This window comes from Prionailurus bengalensis, chromosome B3, assembly GCF_016509475.1.
Source record: "Prionailurus bengalensis isolate Pbe53 chromosome B3, Fcat_Pben_1.1_paternal_pri, whole genome shotgun sequence".
Taxonomy (NCBI): Eukaryota; Metazoa; Chordata; class Mammalia; order Carnivora; family Felidae; genus Prionailurus; species Prionailurus bengalensis.
Window position 1 is genome coordinate 38683608 of NC_057355.1, and position 24565 is coordinate 38708172.

The following is a 24565-nucleotide window of genomic DNA, read 5'->3' on the forward strand; positions in this document are numbered from 1 at the left end:
AGTTAAAAAAGAAAGGAAAAAAGAGTCCCTTACTTGTACAGGTCTCGGGGGGGTAGGAGTCTAGCCACACGTTGTAGGATGATCGGTCCAGGCAGCAGTGGGGGGCAGTCTGGACAGGGCAGGCACGGGGTCAGTGGCAGCAGAAAACACGCCCTCACCGTGGGCATCTACGGGAGTGACCCACAGGGCTCCATCAGTAGCTCCCACAGTTTGTGACCCCACGGAGGGTGTCTTCAATCTACCAGCCTGTCAGGGCTGGAGCTTCGAGAACCATCTTGACTTCCACCCACTGGGCAGGGGGACGGTGCCCATTTTGCGTTCTGCAGAGCTGGCACCAAGGTTCGACAGTGGACCCCACCTGGACAAACCCAGCCTCAGAGCCCTAATACAAGTCCATTCTTCACCTTTGGTTTCCTCTGGGCATTTGTCTTGGGGCCATTTCCCCAAGGTCAAAATCCCGTTAAGGCAGCAGGACGACCTTTTGTTGTTGTCTGAATGGATCTGCAGTGGGCACGAAGGACCGCGGGAGGGGCCGAATCTCATGTTCCCTTAGCCAGCGTGACATGCCCACCCTCTTGTCTCCAAGTGAGCCAGCCAAAGTTCTAAGAATCCCTGTGGTTTCTGCTCACAGCCGTCGTGGACGTCCCCCCACCTGCACCCGGTGTGAGTGCCCATCCGTAACCACCATCTGAAAGACAGCAGCTCCTCTCCACCCCCCACCCCCACCCACCCTGGCTGTTCCCACGGGGGGAAGTGAGACTGGCCAGTGACTCGTAAGGAGGTCCCACCAGCCGGAGAAGAGTCGGCCGCATCCAGGGCACGGTTTGGGCCACTCTCTGCATCTCTTCCCAGTGCTCAGCCTGCAAACGCCCCCAATTCCTCCTCATCAAAAGGCAATAAAATAGAGGGTCATTTATTGCCCACTTGGCCATACAATCTGGTCCACGTATTTGCTCCCGATTTTCATGGACTTGTCTCAGAATCCCATGAAGTGTCTTGTGAAGTCCCCATCTTTCCTCTTCCAGCACCCCCCACCCCCATCATCACTGTCAAGAACCGTGAGGATCTAAGATTTTACCCTCTTCGCCACCTAACGTGTTGGCTTGCCCCATTTCCTGGATGCCGGCAGAGGACCCAAGATTCCGGAGTCAGAGACTACGGGCTGCTATTACTCATGGCACATCATGCCTTTGTTTCCTTGTGCAAAGAGAGAAGGTGACGCCCGCAAGCTCAGTGGGGTGCCTTATGGGGAGGAACCCTGAGCTTCGGGAACCCCGAACTTTTATTACAGTGGGCAGTCAACATACCTGCCCTTCGCACAAAGGGGCATCTTGTAAGGCCGTTGCCTAACGTACGTCCTTGAGGAGATAATCTAGAACAAAGGCCGTCGGTGCCTTTGCGCGCACGATTCTCGGAGAGTCCCATGGAGAACTGTCTGGCAACACTACGCGCTTCCTGTTTGGGTCCCCACGCGGTAGAGGATGCCGTCTGCATTTCACGTATAAGAAAACCAAAGCCCAGAGGAAACACGCGGAACGCCCAAGTTCACAGAGATTGGAGGATGGTGGAAGCAGATTCAAACTTCTGTCAAGAGGCTTTCACGTCTCCCCGAAGCTGGCCCTCCATCCTCAACAGCAGCACCTCTGGCGTAAGGCTTGATGGAGAAGGTGGCGAAACGTCTATGTTTAAAGACGGTCTTCGGTGGCTCTGTGGGCCTCGGATCCCAAGCCTCTCCTCCTTCCCCAACTTGGCAAATTCAAGAGCAGCCTTACTTCAAAGGCCTGTGGCTTCTTCTGGTCACTTGGGAGCCCACCCCCAAGGCCTAGAAACTGTCAGAAGATGTCTACTGACACTGCCTGCTCGGACCGGAGCCAGGCCAGCCACAGCCCTCCCCTAGCGGAGCACCCCTGGGACTCTCCAGGCCCGGACTCAGAATGGGATTCCAAATATGCGAGCTGACAAGTCCTCAACTTAAAACCCTGTGTGGCTCAAGCTGGTTCTTCTTCCCTGCAAGCCATGGCGGGGACACTTTTCAGCATGGCTGGGACATGGCAGAGATCCTGCACTCTGGGCCCAGATGAGGCCAAGTGGCCCCAGGGGTCAGACCTCAGCCCCCTAGAGCCCCAGAGTGAGGAGAGCCTAGGAGCCAGCCAAGGCCTGTCACCAAGGCAGACCCGGAGTCGCTTGGCTTTCTGGGGATCTGATGTGGTTTTTGATGTAAGCTGACATTATGTTTGGGGCAGCACAAAGCAGAGGATTCTTAACGAGTCAAAACAGCTGCTGTTAGGGCCGGGAATGGAACGGTCCCGGCTCCATGGGTAGAGAAGGAAAGGAAACAGGGAGTGAGGTGGGGTCACCATTTCCAAAGGGTCCACGTCCTATACACGTACTTAGAAAACACCCAAATCCTGCCCGTTTGAGACAATGTAAGGAACTTGGCCAACACTGAACGACTCATGGAAGAGCCTTTTTTTCTCTCCTCTACAGAAGATCATGCATAGACGTGTTTTTGCTAAAACAATAAGGAAAGTGCATATCGGGCTGTGGGCACGCACGCAGTGTTGAGCTCGCACGTGTGTTTTCTAGGCAATCCTAAAGCTACGTTTTGTTCCTTGCTTGATGATGAGAAATAGCGACACCCTGAAAAATAAACATTTCCAATTTGCCGGTTCGGACAAAACTGACACACACACACAAAAAGCTGGCGACAAACGTTAACGTTTCAAACATCCAACAAATGCTAAATGTCACGACAAGCAGGCCCTGTTCTAACTGCTTCACAAATATAAACTTATTTTTCAATCTCCCTAACCTGTAAGGTGGGTACCATTCTTAGGTCCATTCTAAGAAATGAAGAAACAGGCTCAGAGACTTTGAGTGCCTTGCCCGAGGTCATTCGGCTGGAGGCAGAGCTCGGCCTGGAGCCCCAGCAGTTGCCTTGAAAGCCTGCATCTGTGGGAAGTCAAGTTCAGAAGTTGTGCCACCAGCAGGGCCAGGGGTAGGAACACCAGCTCCGGAACCAGAGAGATCAAGGTGGGAAGCCTAGCTCTGATTCATACTAGCTGTGTGACCTTGGGCAACTTACTTAACTTCTCTGAGCCTCATCTATAAAATAAGGATAAGGACTGGATGAGATGATACAAAGTGCATAGTACACAGCACATCCCTCGGTAAATAATAAAATTATTGTCACTGTTACCAAACAAAATAAGTGTTCTGTTACTAGCGACTGTCCCCGCTCCTTTTAGCGGGTCCAGTCTGAAAGTCTGCCCCAACTGCCTCTCTTAGGACATAAGATTTTGAGGGATGAGCAGAAGGAACTCTCTGGAAGCACCATCAAGCCATCTAGTTTAGACCTTTGCTTTTCGAAGGGAAACTGAGGCCCAAAGAGAGAGGGGGCCCCCTCACAGTATCACTCAGCCAGGTCTCCTCCAGTCCAGGGAGGTCACATTAAAAACCATCTATTGAGGGGCGCCTGGGTGGCTCAGTCGGTTAAGTGTCCGACTTCAGCTCGGGTCATGATCTCGCGGTCCGTGAGTTCGAGCCCCGCGTCGGGCTCTGTGCTGACAGCTCAGAGCCTGGAGCCTGTTTCAGAGTCTGTGTCTCCCTGTCTCCCTGACCCTCCCCCGTTCATGCTCTGTCTCTCTCTGTCTCAAAAATAAATAAACATTAAAAAAAATAAAAAAAAACCAAACATCTATTGGGACACCTGGGTGTCTTCCGTTAAGTGACTGACTTCAGCTCAGGTTCGTGAGTTCGAGCCCTCGTCGGGCTCTGTGCAGACAGCTCAGAGCCTGGAGCCTGCTTCGGATTCTGTATCTCCCTCTCTCTCTGCCCCTCCTCTGCTCACACTCTGTCTCTCTCAAAAATAAGTAAACATTAAAAAGAATTAAAAAAGAAATCTATCTTCTCCGCTTAGCCCATGGGCTCCTGGTCTCACATTCAGAAATTCTAAGGCTTTTATCTACACTCCACTAACTTCACCATGAGCTGCTCTGGAAACAGTCGGCAAGGCTGGCGAGGCAATTCTAGTCAATATCCCTGGTGACGGTCAGCCTAGACTGCACAGCTCCTTCCCCAGCACCTTCCTTCGGCAGACTCCCCGGACTGGGCCAAGGTGGCACACAGCTTCCTCTGGGTAATCTGTCTGCCAGAAGCCAGCAAAGGCCTCAAAATCCCAGGGTGGAGAATTTTAAAACTTAGTCTTCATTTGCCTTTTATTAAAAAGCGTAGGGAACACCTCAATGAGAATACACTCAATGCCACAGCACTGAACGCCTAAAAATGATTAAAATGGCAAATTTTATGTTACGGTTAAACTAGTCAGTTTTATGCTATCTATATTTTTCCACAATCAAAAACAAATAAAACCCCCGGGCGCCTGGGTGGCTCGGTCTGTTAAGCGTCTGACTCTGGCTCAGGTCATGATCTCATGGTTCATGGTTTCGAGCCCCGCGTCGGGCTCCGGGCTGACAGCTCAGAGCCTGGAGCCTGCTTCGGATTCTGTGTCTCCTTCTCTCTCTGCCCTTCCCCTGCTTGCACTCTGTCTCTCTCTCAAAAATAAATAAACATTAAAAAAATTAAAACAACAACAACAAAACCCCCGATCTGTACCCCTACCGTACTTGCCTCTCAACTGCAGCATCGCAGAGGGGCCAGCTCTGGAAGGAGCTCCAAGTCAGGGGTTTTGGCCCCCGTCGGCCACGGTCTTGCGGTGTGACCCTGGTTAGCGCCCTGCCCCTCTCTGGGTCTCAATTCTGTAATAGTGATGGGACTAGATGCACTCGAAGGGGCTTTCCAGCTTAGATGTTCTTTGAGTCTACATTCTAAGCCATCAAAGGGTTGCCCCCAAACCAGGAATTTTATACCACGCCCTTGAGAGGGTAGAATAAGGCTGCAGGACATTAGCCCCCAGAACCTGGGGCCTCAGGATAAGGGAGGGAGTGAGGGTTCTCAGGGGCCTGTAAGGAGAAGCCAGCTGGAGTTGTCATGGAGACACGTGATAATAATAAACACACACCCCTCTGGATGCCCACTTGGTCCTTTGAGGTTTATAAAACACGCCCACATCCATTACCTCTGTGACCCTTTTATTCCACAAACACCCAGGGAGTCCATCTCTCCTCTGTGCCCGGCATTGGGCTGACTCAGGGCCATGGGGGCAAATGGGAAACGAGACATCTCTGGCTTCCAGGAGACTCCGGGAAAGAGAAAAGGGGCAGCCGTGTGGCCAGAGCTTGGACTGGGCAGACGGGGTCATGGTCAGGAGGAGGAGACAGCTTGGGCGAAGGCCCAGGAGAAAGAGAGAGGTCTGGAGTGTGCTGTTTGAAGGGGCTGGCCAGGTAGAGATGGGGGGAGGGCAGGTTCCCTCAAGGCCTCCCAGGCCACTCGAAGAGGGAATTCTCTGTCCTGAGGGTACAGGGAGTCATCAGAGGGGTCACCGTCCTGCGGAGGGGGGGGGGGGGCACTGCCAGATTCGGGTGCACAGCATCACTCTGGGTAGAGAGTAGGTTGGAGGCCCAGTTAAGAGGCCACAGCAGCTGGCCAGGGGACACCCTGGTGGCCCCGACTACAAATGTCCCAGCGGATCATGGATTTCCTTTCTCACTGAAGAAACAGAGGTTCACACAGGTCAGGTGACTGGTTGCTCAACGCCAACAGCAAGTTAAGGACTCTGGATTTGAGTTCTTAACACTTGCTCAGTCCCCAACCAAAGCTTTTCTTACCAACCTGAGCTACCTTCCAGCCCGCAAATTATACTAGTGAGTATAGTTTGTGAGTACACCTGCCAAGAGCTCAATACCCGTCAGTTCTGAGTGCCCAACATGCACTCATTCCTATATCCTCCCAACAACTCTAGAAGGTGAATACTCATTAGTATTCAGATGGGGAAACTGAGGCACTGGGAGGTTAAGTAACTTGCCTCAACGCACATAACTGGTAAGCGGCAGAGTCAGGATTATAGCAAGACAGCTACAGCCACTAAGCCTCCTGAACTACGGGGGTGGGGGGCAGGGAACGGGAGTTCCCGGGACAGGGGTAAGAGGGCATGAGTTCTCGGAGGGGAGCAGAGGTGTGTCAATGCTCTCCAGAGCATTGACGGAATCTGCCTGAACTCAGAGGGAGCAGTTAGACCAGGAGTCCTGAAACTGGAGGTGTAGGGTCAGCTCTGCCCTGAATTTGCTGTGTGACCTCAGACTACTCACACCCTTCTCTGGGCCTTGGGTTTTGTCACCTGAAGCGTGAAACAAGATCTCCAGCACCCCCCCCCCCCCCCCCCCGCTCTCTCCCAGTTCTGCTTCTCTCACACCTAGATCAACCCCTCCACCCCCACACCGCCACACCCCCAGATACTCCTAGAGGCTAAGGCAGGGGTGGGACTGGAGATGGGGGGAGGGGGCAGTGGAGGGACCCACCCTCCTCCAAAAGCCTAGTCATTGCAGGAAATTCCCCCCCCCAACCCCCTTCCAGGCCTGAGCTTGGGTTGGGAGGCAGTGAGCCCCACCCACCTCGTTTCCCAGGGCCTGCAGGGACCAGGCTCCCACCACACTCTCCAGAGACCCGGCCTTGTTTAGAAAGTGTCTCCTTTGGAGCCTGAGTCACTGGATCCCTGGGTGGTCTGGGGGAAACCGCAGAGTTATTGCGAGTCCCGAGTACCGTGACTGGGAGAGGGGGGAGGGTGGCAGGTCCTGCTGCCACTTTGTGACCTCGGCCACTCAGTCTCTTCTGTCTGGGACTCGGTTTCCCCACCTGTGAACCGAGGGGCTGGCACGGGAGTCTCAGACCCCCATGAAGAATGGCCGCTACAGGGCCTCTCCCTGACACTCGAAGCCACCCAAGAACCTCAGGAGGGGGGCAGGCCTGGGAGCAAGACAGCTGTAGGGTTGACGCCCCGGGGCCCCAGGACTCAGCCCCTCATGCTGGCAGACTATCCCCGAGGGACAGACCCACCTCCACAAAGCCAATCACAACCGGCACCCAGGGGGAGCCCCCAGCCGGCATCCAACACAGAGGGCTTGTTCCTTCCCCCAGGGACCTCGGACAAAGGGGCACACGGGTGTAAGCCTGGTTTCTCCATCTGAAAACGGGCAACAATTGAGACCATCGCTGCAGGGGTTCTCCTGGATTCGAGGTGTGTAAACAATTCTTTGCGTGTAGCAAGGGCTGGCAAACAGTGACTGCTTGAAAATGCTCGAGAGGAGGACCAACGCCTGGACGGTACAGGGCGGCAGGGGGACGTGGGCGCAGGCCCGAGAGTGGCAACAGGGAATGAAAGGACCTGGGCTAGAGGGGGGCCAGGAGAAAGCACAGCCTATGAGGCTTAACTCCAGAATTGATGCCATCTGCCTCCGCGGGGACCCCGAGAATCTAGAAGATGGCGAAAGGATGTCCCTTGCCGGTCCGCACAGAATACACCCTCTTGGGGGGAAGTAGGCGACCCAGGTCATATCCAAACATCCATGGTTATATAGGATTGAGGTAAACACTTCCCTGCTCTGGGCCTCAGTTTCCTCATCTATGAAAAAGGAGTGTCGATCCCCTGTGCCTCCTGCTCCCTGATGAAGGGGGACTGTGATCATAACTTCCACCCCCAGGCACTGCGGGGTGACTGGCTGCTTCCTCTGAGAGCAAAGAGCCCCTCTTGAGAGACTGGCTTTGGTGAACACGACGAGCTGGGGAGCCAGGGCTCGGCCCACTGGTTCCTGCTTGCAGCCTGCGCATTCCTCCCGCTGGGAAGTCCCTACAAAGAGCTTCCTGAAGGCCTGCACTGATCACCTCCCCGGCCCACACAGAAACCAGCTCCTTCCCCCGCCCCCCAAAAGTCACCCCAGCTCCTCGTCCTGACATCTGAGGGCCCCAGCCTCCCTTTCCAGTCCCGGCCCTGTGTTACCAATAGCTGATACGCACTGATGATGGACCAGGAACTGTGTGATGTCCTGATTTCTCCCAAACCTACTTCTCAGGTAGGAACATTTTTTATCCCCATCTCATACCACCTTATGGTAATAATAGCAGGGCACATTGGGAAGTCTCTGGTGTATCCTGTAATGGCAGACACAGAATTTGAACTCAGGCACCCTGGCTGCAGAGCACGAGGGTCTGAAGGTTACCCTTCTGCTGACTTCTAGGGGTTCCATGCAACGGATGCCTCTTGGTTTCTGCCACTCCCATGGTGTCTCCCCTCTGCTCCTGTCCCCTCCGCCACCCCCAACCTGTGGCTTGCCTGTGAGGACCAGAGCCATAACATGCCCACAAAAGTGGCTCCTTATTCCATCTGGCACTCCGCTAACTGCCTGAGCCCAAAGTGACCCCCACACTGACCCCACACCAATACCCAGTAAGACCAGCATCCCGATGGGCATCTTCAGGGCAGGGCTTCAGGGTGGGGTGCCCTGGTGTGTCCAGCACCTGACAATGGTGCCAGTATGCCCTGCTACAGGGACAGGATTAGCAGGGGTGGGGAGAGTCCATTGGTAAATAACTTTGGGAAACAAAGCACAATGGTCTATTTCTTAGAGGATATGGTGGCCATGATCCCCACCTCCTGACATCCAGATTCTCATGCCATCCCTCCCACGTCATTAGCAAGAATGGTTCGTGTGATCCGTAGAACGTGGCGAAGTGATTGCAGATCACTTCCGAGATAAGGTGAGCAAGGATGAGAGCTTCGCGCATGTTCTCTCCCTCATCTGGATCCTTTGCTATGGGGGAAGCCACGTCACGAGTAGCCCGGTGGAGAGGCCTGTGTGGTGAGGAACCGAGGCCTGCAGCCAACAGCCACGTGAGTGAGCTTGGAAGTGGGTCGGCCCGCTCCAGACAAGCCTCAGATGACTGCAGCCCTGGCCGACAGCTTGACTACAACCTCACGAGACCCTGAACCAGAACCACCCAGCTGAGTCGCTCCTGCATTCTTGAAACACAGAAACTGCGAGAGATAAGAAACGTTAGTTTCAAGCTGCTACGTTTTAGGATAATTTATTACGCAGCAATGGATAATACACACTTCTCAGAGCATTTAATATGCTAATGTAAATCTCCAAGAAAGAAGATATACAATGTAACATTCCCCTTAGTTATCTGGCCAAGGAAGCCTTCTTTTCTTGAGTTTTCTCAAGAGAGAAAACGGATTTAATATGGCTCTGGTCCTACAATTAAATGTGACTTTTAACCCTGATCTGTCATGAGCTAGTCATTTGCCCTTCCCGAACCTCAACTTTTCCCTTTTATAGAGCAGAGAGAAACAACCTGCCTTTGCATAAATCATAAATACAACCCCAGATGGCCTAGCTCTGAGCTCTTTGGTGAGGGGTGGGAGGTCCAAAAAGGAGCTTCACCCTGGGGCTCAGGTGGGTTTCCCAAGGTGGTAGGTGGGCCTGAGGCCCACTGTCTGTCTTTCTTCCTCAGGCCACTTCCCCACAGTGCTGAGAATCAGTGTCTTCTAGCTTGTGCACAGTTCAGAGATGGGAGGCATGGACCTGAGCCTCCTCCATCAGACTGGGAGAGTTTATCCAGGATGGACGGCCATGTACCCTCCCTTCCCCCCATCCTGTGGGCACACCGAAGCCACGGGCAGGAGGGAACACCAGAACCTTCTCTGGCCTTAACAGTAAACATATGCCCCTCCTCCCTTGTCAATTTAGCCCCTCTACTCTTTATCTGGTAAAAGACTGAAATCAAGTTTCAGTGCGCTGGATGGGCCAGAAACCCACCGAAGCCCTGCATGTCCCTCGCTGTTAGAAAGAAGACATTAAAAAAAACAAAAAAACAAAAAAAACAAAAAAAAAAAAACCTATAATGTGAATACTTTATTATCAACGAGTGACTGGTATTAGCTTTTTGTCTGGGCATTAATATTTCAAAAACCATACGCCAAACCCAGGCTTCTCCACCTAGCTCTGCTGTATCATTTTCTTAAAAAATAAAATAAAATAAAATAATAAAGAAGAGGAGGAAGGAGGAAAGAAAGAAAATATATTTGTATTGAAAGAATTATAAGCCAAAGTGCGTCTTTCTTGTTTTGTCCATATACACACATTGCACCATACATAAATAATTACATTGTAAAAATGACTCCATAATTACAAGTATAATATATATTTCCATATAATATATAAAACTTTATATTAAATCTAGGTAGATGATATGGGGGGGGGTCTCGTCCGTGGTCGGCTGTAGGGGGGTGGGTTGTGTCTCTGGGCGGCGGGGCAGGCGGCCGCCGCTATCTGTGGTTGTTGAGGAGGACCTCCAGCCAGCAGGGGCAGGAGGTGATGAACTGCCGCGAGTAGCAGGGCCCCCAGCCCTTGGCGAAGCTGATGCGGACGCTGTTGGGGTCGTAGGGGCCGTCGGCGGCGTCGGGCTCGGGCCCCTGCTGGAGCAGGCCCGAGCGCTCGAAGTCGAACACCTTGATGGAGTAGCCGGGCGGCACCTTGCGCACCACGAGGGCGCGGCCGCCGGGCGCGTCGAGCGTGGGGGAGTTGACGAAGATGGGGTGCTCGCCGCGGTTGTAGGCCCACACGCCGTCGGGCTCCTTGCTGAGCAGGATGCCGAAGCCGATCTTGCTGCGCGTGCGCCGCACCGACTCGCTGCGCTGCTCCAGGTTGAGCTGGCCCAGGCAGAAGCCGCTGCCCTGAGGTAGGTCGTAGAAGATGCTCACGGCCTGGTCGTACACCGCGTAGAGGCGGCCCACACGCGTCCGGTGCTCCCAGTAGGCCACGCTACACCAGTGGCTGGGCTTGGTGGCATCCGGAGACATGCTGGCGTCTGCGGGGCAAGCACAGGGCAGGGGGAGCGTTAAGGAGGGGGAAGGGGGACGCAGCACTGCTGCCTGGACCGTGGGGGTCGGGGGGGGGTGCGTTGCAGCATTCAACAGACATGCGGGCACCCACCGCCTGCCAACTGGTCCTCAAGAAACGTAACTCACAGCAGAACGGCCCCCTACAGGCGCAAAGGGGGAAAACAAAGATTAAGAGCCTACGCAAAGGCAAGGCGCCTACTGTGTGCTCGGTGCTAAGGCTACACAAACATGAACCACACTCGGCCCCTGCCCTGTAGACTTTTCCAGGCTCCAGCTAGCAGGAGACGGACAGTCCTCCCACACCCAAAGGAAGGGCTGAACACCGAGCACCTACAACGTTCCAGGTGCTGCATTTCTGACCCTGTCTGACCTCACTGGGTCCTAATCACTCTGTCACGAGACGACCTTCGCCTCATTTTACGGATGAGGATCCAAGACACCAGCTGCCTGCCCAAAGGCCACAGAGCTAGTGAGTGGCCCAGCCAGGATCTGAACCCGGCCAGTCTAAGCCTCCACCTGAAAACAGTGGGGTTAAGTCGTCAGGGGACATTTCCCCATTTGAAGGGGACTCAGGCATAGCAAGGCACGATGGGGTAGGGGAGTAGGGCCCCAGAATCCCTTCCAACCCCCAGAATGTTCCCAGCTTTGGTCTTGAGCATGATGCCTAGTCTCCCAGTCACTCCTATCCCCCACCCCTCGAGGTGGCTCTCTTGGCAGGAAGTGCAGATTTTCACCAGAACTGCAGCCCCTTCTGTGAGAAAGAGAAACTGAGGTCTCTAAGTATTAAAGAAAATTGCCCCACAAGGGCTCCAGAGTTCGCCAGCTCTTGAAGATGTGTGCTGCTCCTCTCTGGGCCTCAGTTTCCCCATGGACAGCAAAGGGGTGGCCTGGGTGACTGGGATCCCTTTCCCCTGCAGCTTGAAGCATTTCTGCATGTCTGGATGAGCAATTTCCTGATACCCGACCTAAGACCACCCAGAGGCCAGGGCCCGTCTTGAAGGGCAGCCCCGTCTTTGCTGCTGTGTGTGGGCAGCTTCTCAGATTCCGAAGTCTTTTGACATCTGGTCTTTCCTTTGAGCTCAGAGCTCTGAGTAGCAGGTGGGCATCCATGACTGCCCTGTGATGCGACATGTTCCCACATACCCCTTGGATGGGGCTTATGCACAGAGGGGAGAAAGTTCTCCTGAGAATGTGACGGGAACGCAGCAAGGTGCTTTATGGCATGGCTCCTCCACGAGAAACTGATCAAAGTCCAACCAAAGCCCAGGAAGAAAACACTGCTAACAACTTCATTCAGGAGCCGGGGTGAGGTCAGCTCTGTCTGCCTTCGGCTCAGCCCCGCCTAGAAGCCCCAGAGCAGCAGGGTGACAGGGCCCCTCACAACCTCTTATGCGCTGGGAGGCCCGCCTAGCCACCTAGCAGGAAGCTGTCTACCCGAGAGGCCTCCTGCAGGCTGCCAACTCTGCTGAGGCCGTGAGCTGGGCAGAGCCCCAAAGGGCGTGCCCCTTACCCTCTGCCTGGTGTTGAGGTCCCAGACATGGGTCCTCAGGCCACTCCCTGAGAATGTATTGATTTGCCTCATAGTCTCCATCCAGGCCCTTCCTGGTTTTTGCAGGCTGATGGGAGGTGGGGTGGGGGGAGAAGAGACCCTGATCCTTGCCCTCAAGTGATTTACCCCTTGGCCAGCAGGTAGAGAAACAGCTCTAGCCTGTGGTGCCACAGGGCAGGCACTAGGCTAGTCCCAGCAGGTGGACAGTCAGGAACACTCCAAGCCACGGACCATCTCTCTGCCCATCCATCTGGCACAGGTCTGGGGAGTTCCCAAGAGCCAGGAAAGCAGTGCTGTCCCAGCCTGGCCACGAAACCCCAGCACCGGGCTTCTCATGACCAACGACAGCGCCTGGGGTGCACTGGACACAGAGGTGGGGGAGCAAAGGCTCTGTGCCTGGGGAGTGTTGGGTGACAGGACGAGCAACACACATCACCAAAGGCCTTTCATGAGCTAGGCGCCCTCTTCACAACAGCCTCGGTTCACTCCTGGTCCCACCCCATTTCACAGGTGAGGAAACTGAGGCCCAGAGAGGTGCCGTTAACTGGTCAAGAATACACACAAGTGAGTGCCAGAGCCAGCATCCGTGCCAGGCCACGCTCCGGGCAGACTCCCCACTGAAACCCATGCACTAAACAAGTCCCTTCCTTTTTCTAAGCCTTAGTTTCCCTGTTTGTAACCAGGCTGCTCTCATGGTCTGAGTCTTGGAGGTGTTTAGCTGGTGAGTCACTCCCCGGCCCACAAATGAAACACCTCACTGAGTGAGGGTTACTGCTTTTCCCCCCACCTTTACAGATAAGTCTCAGAGGCCACCCAGTCATAAAGTGGCGGCTCTGCCCCAGGGTGTAGCCACTCCATTGTAACAGGCAAGAGAGCAGTCAGAATGTGTGTGTGTGTGTGTGTGTGTGTACGTGTGTACGTGTCTGTGTGTGTGTGTATGTAGAGGGGGGGAGATTGAGAGTAATGGAACTGGGTGGGGGGAGCATTTCCTGCCCCCTTTCTCAGCTCCTCCCACCCCAGCCAAGCCAAATGCCCCTCATAGTTACCCCCACCTCATCAATACCCAGCCTTGCTCCAGCACTCTTCAGGAGGACAGGATCCTGTGCTTAGGGGATGAACCCCACAGAGCTGCCCTAGGCCCTGGCCTGCCCCAACCGTCTGGCTCAGGGACAGTGCCTGGGTCGGGCCTCACCTCCGGCAGTCTCTCTTGTTGTGCAGGCTGGGTAACACTTATCACACCTGGCCTCCTGGCCAAGTTTTCCAAGTTCCAGGAGATGGACTGCTGCCTCCAAGAAGCCCTCTCTGATCTCTCCCTCCCATGTACCTACAGTCTTCAATGCAGCCACTCCCTATGCCTGAGCAGGTGTCTGTGCTGTTGGTCAGGGCCCCTGGCTGGTCTAGACTTTCACAAGTCGATACATTGCTTAACAGAGGGATTGTGAATGTACGGGGTTCCTACTGTTTTATTTTGTCATGTGCAGACTTATTAAAAACCCCAAGACTAGGGTGGCTGGGTGGCTCAGTCAGCTAAGTGTCCGACTCTTGGTTTCGGCTCAGGTCATGACCTCACGATTTTGTGAGTTCGAGCCCCACATCAGGCTCTGTGCTGACACTGCGGTGCCCACTTGGGATTCTCTCTCTCCCTCTCTTTTTTGCCCCTCCCCTACTCGTGCTGTCCATGTCTCTCTCAAAATAAAAAAATAAACTTACCCCAAGACCATCTACTATCACTAGCACAAAAGAAAGTATAATTTGATACTGATAAAATAGATAGGACCTAAATCAGAAATGTAAAAGTCAATATGATTAGAGTATAAGAAATTTTCTTATTTCTTTCATCATGGACCAATGAAAATGTAGTCCTAAGACTGGCTTCTGGGAACCACTAATTGAACTGAATGTCCTTGTGCCCCAAAGATGGCACCCCGGGGGGTACAGGGTGACTCATCCACACACACACACACACACACACACACAGCAGCAGCAGCAGCAGGTAGCAGAACTGGGACCCAAACCTGAGACTCCAGAATTCTAATCTAATGCTTGTCCCATGAGCCAAAGGGTTTCAAAGTGAGACAGACCTAAGGCTCTTACCACTGACTGTGGCCATGGACAAGCTGCTGTGTCCCCAAGCCTCAGTCTCCCCACTTGTAAAATGGGCTTCTTCATAACCCATAAGTCCACTTTGGACTTTTCTGGAAACTCCAGCAGCAGATCAATTGGGTGGGTGCAGAAAGAAGCAGCTGTCTGTTTATTGGCCCCAGCACTGGTGCTAACCCTTCAAAGGCCAGGGCTCCTTAGGGGTGCCAGGGGTCATGACCCCGGGTCACCACCACGGGAGGTTACGATAGGAGAGCAGATGGCAATGCCCCTCACAGAGTGTAGAGCACTGTACTGGTGTGAAGGTTTAGCTCCCAGCCTAGAACCCAAGGGTAAAGAGAGGTGCCTCATATGCAGAGGAATGACAAATGGAGCAAGGAATGACTGAATGTCTAGAACAAAGGCGAGTGCCGCTACGGCTCTGTACACACACACACACACACACACACACACACACACACAGACACACACACACACACACACACACACACACGGATTCGGGTCTCATGCAGCGGGACCGACACGAGCTCACGTGTTCTCTGCCAGCAAGACGCCAGGCCCCCCAAACCTCTGCCCTCCCCACAGTGATGGGGCCCCACCCCACCGCCACACTTCTCATCCTCCGTAGGGCTGCCACTCAGGGCGCAAGGGGACAGTCTTTTGCAGAAGATCTTTTTCTCCTCATGGCTCCAAGGCTGTGGTCCCGCCATCAACCTAATTAGGAACCAGCTCCTTAATTGCAAATAAATACCAGGGAGTCAGACCCGAGTGAACAACATCAAAGATGACCGCGCTCTGACCGAAACTCCTGCTCGCTACCCCCTGCTCGGGGCCTGGCCTAGTTCCCAGCCAGACTCTGGGTCCCGGCTGGGAGGGCTCTCAGGGGAGGAGGAGAGGAGGGACACGGTCTGGGTCTGGCGCTATGTCTGGGGTAGACCTGGCAGAGTGGCCCCAGGCTGTGGGGGGAGCGTGTCAGGGTCCAGGCTTCAGGCCTGTATCAGGCAGCTCATCTTCCTTCTCCTGGCCTCAGGCTTCCCATCTGAACGATGAGCTCGATGAAAATTGCTGCAATTTAGTGAATGTTCACAGCAATTCTACTTGCAGTCATCCAAACTTGGCAAATAGCTCAGTTGTCCATCAACAGGAGAATGGATGTCATGGGCTGAATATTTGTGAACCCCCAAATTCATGTATTGAAATCCTAACCCCCAGTGTGATGGTGTTTGAAGGCGGGGCCTTTGGGGGGTGATTAGGTCATGAGGGTAGAGCCCTCATGAATAAATGGGATTAGTGCCCTTACAAGAGAGACCCAGGAGAGCTCCCTCACCCCCTTTGCCCTTCTGAGGACACAGCGAGAATACGTCCATCTGTGAACCAGGACTTGGGCCCTCAGGAGACTCCAAAACTACCAGTGCCTTGATCTTGGACTCCCCGGCCTCAGGACCCGTAAAAAATACACGTGTGTGGTTCAAGCCACTCAGGCTGTGGGATTTCTGTTACAGCAGCCCAAACAGACTAGGATAAGGGATACACAAAAATAAGGTACACCCATACAATGGAACACGACTCACCAATCAAAAGGAACAAACTACTGAAACATACAACACCGTGGATGGATCTCAAGTGTATTGTGCTAAGTGAGAGAAGCCAGACACAGAAGATCTGCTGTTTGTTTCTATTTATATCACATTCTTGAGTAGACAACTAACCTCCGGTGATAGAAATCAGAACAGGGATTTACCTCCAGGACAGGGAAGGGGCATGGGGGAACATTCTGGGATGACGGAAATGTTTCATATCTCGATCGGTCCAACGGGAACTCGGCTGTACTCACTGTCAAAAGTCATTGCCTGTACACTGAAGAGTTGTGCATTTCGTGGTAGGTATGACGCCTTGAAAGAAAAGGCAGGGAGTGGCAATGCGCTGCTCAGCCAGCTCTCTGTGGCTGTCCTGGAGCGGCCTCAGTGGGGCTCTGTGGTGGCCCAGGGGACAGCCCTTGTGTTTCCAGACCGGGCAGGGGCGGCCCGGCCTCAGCGGTGCCTACATTCCTGCCACCAGAGGGTGGTGGCCGCCTGTGGTGGGCAGGAGGAGCCGGCCAGCCACAGGCCCTCTCCCCTGCGCAGGAGCCAGTCCCTCCAATGGTTGGCATTCCTTCTCCTTGGCCTCTCTGCCCCGTGAGTGTGCTGCGAGCCCAACGTGTAATTTTGTGGGGGTGCTGGGGCACCAGGAGCGCCGACTGCAGCCTGGGGGAGGCGGGGAGAGCTGCAATCCCAAGAAAAGCCTTTAGCTTCTTCGAATCAGCAGTATTCTGTCAAAACACAGGGCAGGAGCGTTCCTGTGTGCTCCCCCGTGGGCTGCGCGGTCCAAGAGCCTGAGCACACGCAGTGCAGCTTGTTTTCCTCGTGATCCCCCCCCCCCTTCCCTTTGGCCAAACTGCCTTGGACCTAGCCATCCTGTGAAGGGAACCAGAGATGTGCCCAGATTCAAGCCTCTGGTCCCTTAGACTCGAAGAGAGCTAGACGGGGAAGGCTCAGAGCATGTGCAGGCTGGGCCCCGAGTCCTCGTGGTCTCCAGAGGCCTGGCTGGACCGCCCATTCTCCTCCATGTTCAAAGCCGCTGCTACTGCTTCACACCCGCGTGGGGCCACAGCAGCCTCGCTGCGTCTCCCGGGGCTGGACGGAAAGGACAGACCCAGCCACACCTCAAATGAGTGCAAAGCAAGGGCAGACAGACCCAGACCCCACTGAGAGCCGGGAAGGGAGACTCAGAGTCCCAGAGAGGTGAAGTGACTCGCCCAGGGTCACCCAGTATATTGGTGGCAGAGCCAGAGAAGAGCCCAGAGGCTGGTTTTTCCAATCCCCTTGTCACGGGCCACTCTGGGGCCTCCTGCCCTCCTGGAAAGCTCCTTTCTTCTGTCCCATGTCGTGCCTGTGGCTTCAAGTTCCCGTCCAACCGGCAGCTTTTTCATCCACGGCTCCCAGGCCTGGGAGTAATTACGTGGCCCTGCATCTGGTTAACCTAACACCCCTTTAAAAGCCTTGTTTGCCCATTAGATAAGTAGTTTTTGTTATCAAACTTAAGGGGGGAAAAGGAGTTTCCACTTAACCTTCCTTTGTCATTTTAAGCTGCAGAAATGGCTTCAGGTTTTGCAGCGAATCCAGAGATGCGGCATTAATTAGAGGCTCCTTTTTTTTTTTTTTCCTTTGTTAAGGGAGGGGGGAGACCCGTCCTTTATCCACTGGGCTCTGGCAGTAAAAGCAGAGAAGGAATGTGCACGGGTCCATGTTAATGGTCAACAGCTTAGAACGAGCCTCTCTGCTGAACTCTTTCCAAAAGCAGGGCCCAGCTGACAGGAGTTTCCTCTTATTCGCTCCCACTCGCCCCTCCCCACCCCCCACCTCAGCTCCAGCACCTTTGGCTCCTAGAGGAAGCCAGGCTTCCAAGAGGAAGTTCCTAATCGGTCATTACATCACGGGCGGTCTGGCCACCGCTGCCGCCTGCACAGGGTCCACCTCAGGGGCCTTTCAGCTGCTGGTCTCTGGGGCTGAGGACCGCGCTTACCGCCACCTTCAGACAGTAGGCCCGCCAGCTGCTCTGCTGGGTTGCGGATTTTTACCCCCAAGACAGGGATGAGATGGGAGAGCCAGGGGGGAATGACAGCAGGGAAAGAGGGAGGCCACGAAACACACAGTCCAAAATTCATGATTTTGCAGGTGGAAAAACTGGGTCCCAAACAAGTAAAGTGGCTTCCCAAGGTCACCGTGGAAATTAGCCATACAGCAAGGTCCCATCAGGTCTCCTGCACGGGGCTGCGTTAAGAATACAGGCTCAGGAGCACAGCTTCCTGCATGTGACTATCAGCTTTTGCCACTCATCAGCTGTGAAATCCTGGGCAAGTGACTTTACCTCCCTGGACCTCAGCTTCCTAAGCTGTAGAATGGGGAAGCAATCATTGCTCACTTCATCAGGCTGTTGAGATTCGTTTCAAGAGCATCAAATAATGCCTGGTTCAAAATAAGCACTCCAGGGGCGCCTGGGTGGCTCAGTCGGTTAAGCGTCTGACTGCAGCTCAGGTCACGATCCCACGGTCCGTGAGTTCCAACCCCATGTCAGGCCCTGTGCTGTCAGCTGGGAGCCTGGAGCCTGCTTCAGATTCTGTGTCTCCCTCGCTCTCTGCCCCTCCCCGACTCGCCCCTCTGTTTCTCTCTCTCTCAAAATAAACATTAAAAAAATAAAATAAAGAAAAAAAAGAAAATCAAAATAAACACGCCATAAATAATAGCTATTATTATTTCTACTAATATTACCACCGTACAGTCTTATCCCCTCTATATCATTTATAGAAATTGTGTAATGGATTGAGTCGGCTGTATAATTCATAAAGGTGTTCACATTAGGTAATAATATCTACAAAGATAAGATATGCCAAGGGAGTTAAGAATCAAGGGGAAACAGCGGTAGCTGTAGTAGTAACAGCAGTAATAAAATAAGCCAGCCAATAATAGTAATAATAATATACCAGACAACATTTAATGACCAAGAGTCAGGCAGAATGTGAAGCACTTTAAATGCACTATTTCCACATACTGTCGATCCTCAGTCATTCCCATTTTAAGATGAAGGAACTGAGGTCCAAAGGTCAGGTTAACATATCCACCGCCCTGAGCTAGGAAGTGACAGAGCTGGGACTTGAGCTTCACGACTATCTAGGCTTAGAGACGGGGAGGAGGTCTGCAGGGTGATGGCACAGTCCCTGTGCTACCACAGCCCAGCCAGGTCCACTCCAAGCTGGCGCAGGAAGGCTTTATAAAGACTGGACGGTAAAAGGGGTCCTTGGATGTGGCAATGTGGGGGCCACCTCCCCACCACCTGCTGCCCACCTCACCATTACCAGGAGGGCAGTGGCGTTTTCAGAGAGCACGCCTTATCACAGCTACTGATGGCCCCCCACAAAGTCCCGCAAACTCATACACTTGCTTGGTTTCCAAGGATAGTTTCTCCCATACCACCCCTCCAAAAGCCGGTAAGCATTTCTTTCTTTTTTTTTTTTTTAACTCTTTTTAATGTTTATTTATTTTTGAGAGAGAAAGACAGAGTGTGAGTGGAGGAGGGGCAGAGAGAGAGGGAGACACAAAATCTGAAGCAGGCTCCAGGCTCTGAGCTGTCAGCACAGAGCCTGACGCGGGGCTCGAACTCTGGAACGATGAGATCATGACCTAGGCTGAAGTCGGACACCTAACCTACTGAGCCACCCAGGCGTGCCCCCACCCCTCTATGAGCATTTTTTACATGCTGCAGTAAGAAATGGTGGGTGATCTTGGGAAAGGGCTGCTAACCCTGGCTGGGACCCTGGAGGTGTGGGGAGGAGCCGGGCGCTCTGGGCCCTGCATCCATTCTGTCTTTAGAAACCCCCAAGTCCAGGAGGTAGAATCATCCCCTCCTGGGGGTGAACAGACCCCAAGGTGGAGGAGCCACACAGCACTGCAGCGTGGGAATCCTGTCTGGCTGGCCTGACCACACTCTCTGCTGGCCCTTCATGCTGCCTCGTCTGCTCCCTCTGCTCTTTGGGGTGATTCTCGGAGCGCCCGCCCTGGATGGGTTGAGGAGGGATGGGGGGTGTAAGGACAGTCAGCGGCCATGGGCTGTAACCGGCCTTCTCTAGGGAGAGGCCTGCAGGGTCCTGCAGAAGGCGCCCTGACCCTGGTCTGCTCGGCCCCACATCTCCAGTGGAACAAAGTGGTGGCCTGAGCTGAGGTGGGTAAGGTTTCCACTCCTTTCTTCTTGTGCGGTTTCCAAACAAGTCCTGCAAAGGGAACTCCGAGTGCCCCCCCCCCCCACCGCGACAGAAAGCAAGCTCCCACCCGGGCCCTGATACCCACGCCTGCTCGGCGTCCCCTCCAGTCTCCCCAGGACCTATGGCCTCAGGGAGACAGAGGAGGACACCTGGGGCCCTGCTGCCAGCAGATCCATCTGGCCCTGCCGCCCCAACAAGACTGTTCCGGGCTCCCTGCACTCAGGGAACAGTGGCTTTTCTCCCTGGGCCTCGGTGCTCTTCTTACAAACACTCTGCGGGCAGCTCTAGGCTCTGAGAGGCACCCCAAGGCTGCCATCAGACTGGGGGACCAGGCTCTGCACCAGTAACACTGGTGTACCCGCCTGGACCAGCCTGGCCCTCCTACAGGAAACCCGACCGCTTAAGCCAGAGATGAAGACCCCAAGGGAGCAGGGGAGGGCCCGAGTCCGGGTGGGAGAATTCTGTGGACAAGTGTCCCGCCGGGGCAGAGACAGCGATAAGCGGCTTATAAAACCAGCCCACATTTTCGAGAGGGAACCAGTTTCTGCAACAAAAGCCTCTGAACTTTGCTCCCATTCCAAGTCCCCTTTTGTCTTATCACAAAGTCAGACTCGGAATACGTTTGTTTGTTTTCTTACCCAGAGACCTGCCAGGGTGGGAAAGCCTTGCTTTTCATGTTGCCCCTGGAAAGATTCTAAAAGAACACTATTTATGCAAGATAATAAAGCTGGGTACCTCGGTCCCCAGGAAAGAGGTGGCAGTTTTGAGAAGGGAAGAAGCCCCCAAATCCTCCCTGCCTGCAGGTGGCCATTGCTGATGGCCAAATCCCCAAATTCACACCCAAACCAGGCCCCTCACTGGCCTTCGGGGTTCTTGCGGCTGAGCCTGGGTTTTCATCTTAAGGTGCCAACATTCGCTGACTCACTCCAACCTTGACTTCCCTTGACAGAGAACAAAATCGGCCAGTTGGAGGTGCGGATGGGGACAGCCGGGGCATGCGGCAGAGGGGCAGGGATGCTGGCTCGTGGCGGATGGCGGTGTGCTTTGGGGAAGCCCATCTCTAGGCATATTCCTGCCCTGCAGCCTCCCAGAGCTGGGACAACTGGGGGCACCTCTACTTTTCTTTTACTTCCCAAATACAACTGGAGTTTTGCTGGCAAGCCTCCTGCCCCAGACTTCTACTTGGACCCAGTGTAAAACCATGAAAGCAAAGTACCTCAAAACTGCCCTCAATCAGCCTGTCTCCGCTCTTAGGGGCAGGAACCCATCCTGGTACAGAAACATCCCAAGGGATCATCAGGAGAGGCCCCCACAGCCTCACCCCCTTGAATCCCTGGACTCACCATCTCCTGCCATGGAGGTCTCTTAGCTCCCTGTCCCTCGAACACCCCACTCCACGTGTACTTTGTGCATCCTACTCTCGCCTGATCTGTCAGGCTCCCGACACCACAGGCCGTGGCAAGGTGAACTATTGCAAATCCAGGCAGCTCCATCCGGGTGTCTCCATCTCTGAGTGCCAGGACCAGCTACATGACTTGGGGACTCAACACCAAAAGAAAACGCAGGATTCCTTGTTCAAAAAGTATTCAGAGTTTCAGTGGTGAAGGCAGAGCATTAAAGTGAGCAGAGGCCCCTTCTGAGCACGGGTCCTGAGTGAGGCACAAGTCACACACCAACATGGTGGCCCAGCTGGAGTGCTAGTTTCTCCTTGCAGAGTATCTCGCTCGAAGGGAGTTAGCGAAGGGCCTAACAACAGTGTCCTCCTCCCATCCCGCCGCTGGTCAGCCTCCTGCTCAACCGTCAAGACCCCGATGTCACCTCCTACGGAAAGCCTTCCTCAGTCCCGGGGTGTGACCACATTCTATCTGATGCTATCAAGAGGGCATGTGTCTCCACCCTGTGCACCTGCATGCAGGCTTCCCTGAGACCCCTCCTCCCCTGGGACTTGGCACTGTGAACCTGACAGGGTGCTCTCAACAATGGGATGCTTAATGGATTTAACATCCTAGAGCTGAGAGGGCAGTTGGGAAATCTACGGGTTCTCCCTGGGTTTGAAAAAGGTGAGCAGCAGCATCCTTCCCATCTAACAGGTGATAACACCGATGCTCGATGCTCGGGAAGCCAGGAACCCAGGCAGGGAGGAAGGGGCGTCGCTCCCACCTGCTGATCCTCATGATGCAGCCTGGCCAATGGAATCCCAGATGAGCTCACTAGGTGCAAGCTGTTTTAGCAGCTAAAAAAAAAAAAAAAAAAAAAATCGCCTACAGCCTACAGTCATCTGTCTGGCAGCGGGGGTGGATTTAGCTTCTCTGGCTTGCTGAGTCTACCAGGGTGAAGGGAACAGAGGGCATGGCTCTGAACGGAAGAGCCAAAGAACAGGGTGGGAGGCTGGTTTTATTTGCAGAGCTCTCAAAAATAAGCCTCGTCTAACACCAGCCTGTTAATGTTTACCAACAAGACAGTTTGACCTTTGCAGGTCAAACACACCTGCCTCATTTGTTTAGGATAAACACCCCAAAATTAAAGCACCAGGGGCAGGGGCATTCGGCTCAAAAATAATCCTCCCATTAAATCCTTTTCTTTAAAATATCTTTTTGTAACACAAAGTGCATAAGCCATGCCTCTTGAGTGAATGCAGAATCCAACTACTGGGTTTTCTTAAAGTGAGGGTTGCCCGAATCATTCTTGTATATTTCTAGAACAAACAGGAGTGCTTTGTAATAGGCAAAAGACTAATATTGACTGGAGAGATCATTAAGCCACAATTAAATACTAATATTTGCTGTAAAGAATGCAGTAACATGAGATTTAAATGTTCCCTGCAAAAACGTTGCAAAATGACCCACCAGCTTGGCAAAAGCTCACCCTTGCGACCAGGTCTCCTGTTTGTGGCTGGGCTACTGTGTGCAGCTTAAAGCAGTTGAAGCTTCTTGGTGTGTCCCTGCCCAAACTCCAAGCTGCCTGTAAAGGGCTGGCTTGTTTGATCTGGGGCAGGAGGTGCAGGGGAGGGAGCCAGTCAGTCTGTGCATCCCGTCAGGCTAGCAGGTGGACACAGTCCCACAAGACCTGGCCCCATGCTTCAACCCTAAGTCCAACACTGGTTCCCGCAGCAGCAGGAGGCCAGGCTTGGTTCCCGCAGCCCCTACAAGCCAAGAAGGTGGCTCTGTCCCCCCATCAGTGGTGATGGTGGGATGCTGTTTTTAACCATGGAGGGTTTTCCAATTCTCCAAGCCCATTCATTCGTAAGTGACCCCGTTTTAGGTTACGGATTCTGAAGCTCAGAGAGGTGGGGTGACTGTCTTGTGGTCCTCAAGGGTCAACAAGGACGCAGGATCAGGGCTTGTCCCTGTCTTCTGTCACTGCCTCCCACCAGGCACCTTGGGAAGGTGAGACATCACCTCAGTAACAGTTTTGTATTTCTTAACATAATTCCTCAGCATGTGTCTGAATACACACGGGCACATGCTGCAGGACTCCAGTCGGTAATGCATCAATAACATGAGAGTGATGGTCACAACGGTCAGCTGTGATTCCACCTGGTCTCCCATGGCTAACTTCTCAGCTAAGAGGGGCACATGGTTTGTTTTCCAGGATCCAGTGCATAACCCTTGATTTCTTCTAGAAAAGACAAGAAGCCCAGGGAGACATCTGGGCTGGACCCAACTGATGGCAGTGCCCAAGTGCCTTCTAGAATTGCCTCCCCCTACAGAGGGCTGTTTGCAGCCATAGGGACCTGAGTCATAGTGGGAGAAAGGAGTGCCTTTCCTGAATCATGGGCAGGCACGAAGGGGGCTCTTGGGGAAGGAGCCTGAATAATTGTGTCTACTCTAGCAGCAGTCTACTCACGCCTGGAACATGTGGGCCTAGCACACACTGGCAGAGCTTTGCTAAGCAACGACCCTGCTTACAGTTGCTGCCTGCACCCTTTGCCATCGCTGGGTTGTTCCTGAGGCCTCGTCTCCAGTCACCCCAGGGGGGGGTCCAGCTGCTACTAAGCACCTACTGTCTAACATGCAGCATCTCGTTTAACCCCGAGAACAATCCCAGGTGTAGTCTTACAGAGGAGCAAATGGAGGCTCAGGGAGGTTTAAGCCCCCTGCCCGGAGTCACACAGCCAACTGGTGTGAATCTGAACCCAGGGCAGCCAGACTCCACACCTACTGTTCCTTCCATTCCTCCTCAAAGAGTGTGTCCCAGTGGGCACTCGGCTCCTAGCCTAGACCCAGCTCCACCGGGCGGTCGGGGCGGTCCCCCTCCCTGCCATCTCCTACGGGTTGTGACTCGTACGTCCTCCACCGGGGCTGGCGCCGGCCATGCTGCAACCCCC

At 53.9% G+C, this 24565-nt stretch overlaps 1 protein-coding gene across 1 annotated transcript in view; it reads right to left on the bottom strand.

The window, feature by feature from the left end:
* Nucleotides 1-8960: 8960 nt before the first annotated feature.
* SMAD6 (SMAD family member 6) overlaps nucleotides 8961-24565 on the bottom strand; it is a 77377-nt gene continuing 61772 nt past the window's right edge. Inside the window, exon 4 of the mRNA XM_043555101.1 lies at nucleotides 8961-10761. Within this exon, the coding sequence (XP_043411036.1) occupies nucleotides 10220-10761 (542 nt within the window). The 3' untranslated portion in view covers nucleotides 8961-10219. The remainder of the gene's footprint in view (nucleotides 10762-24565) is intronic.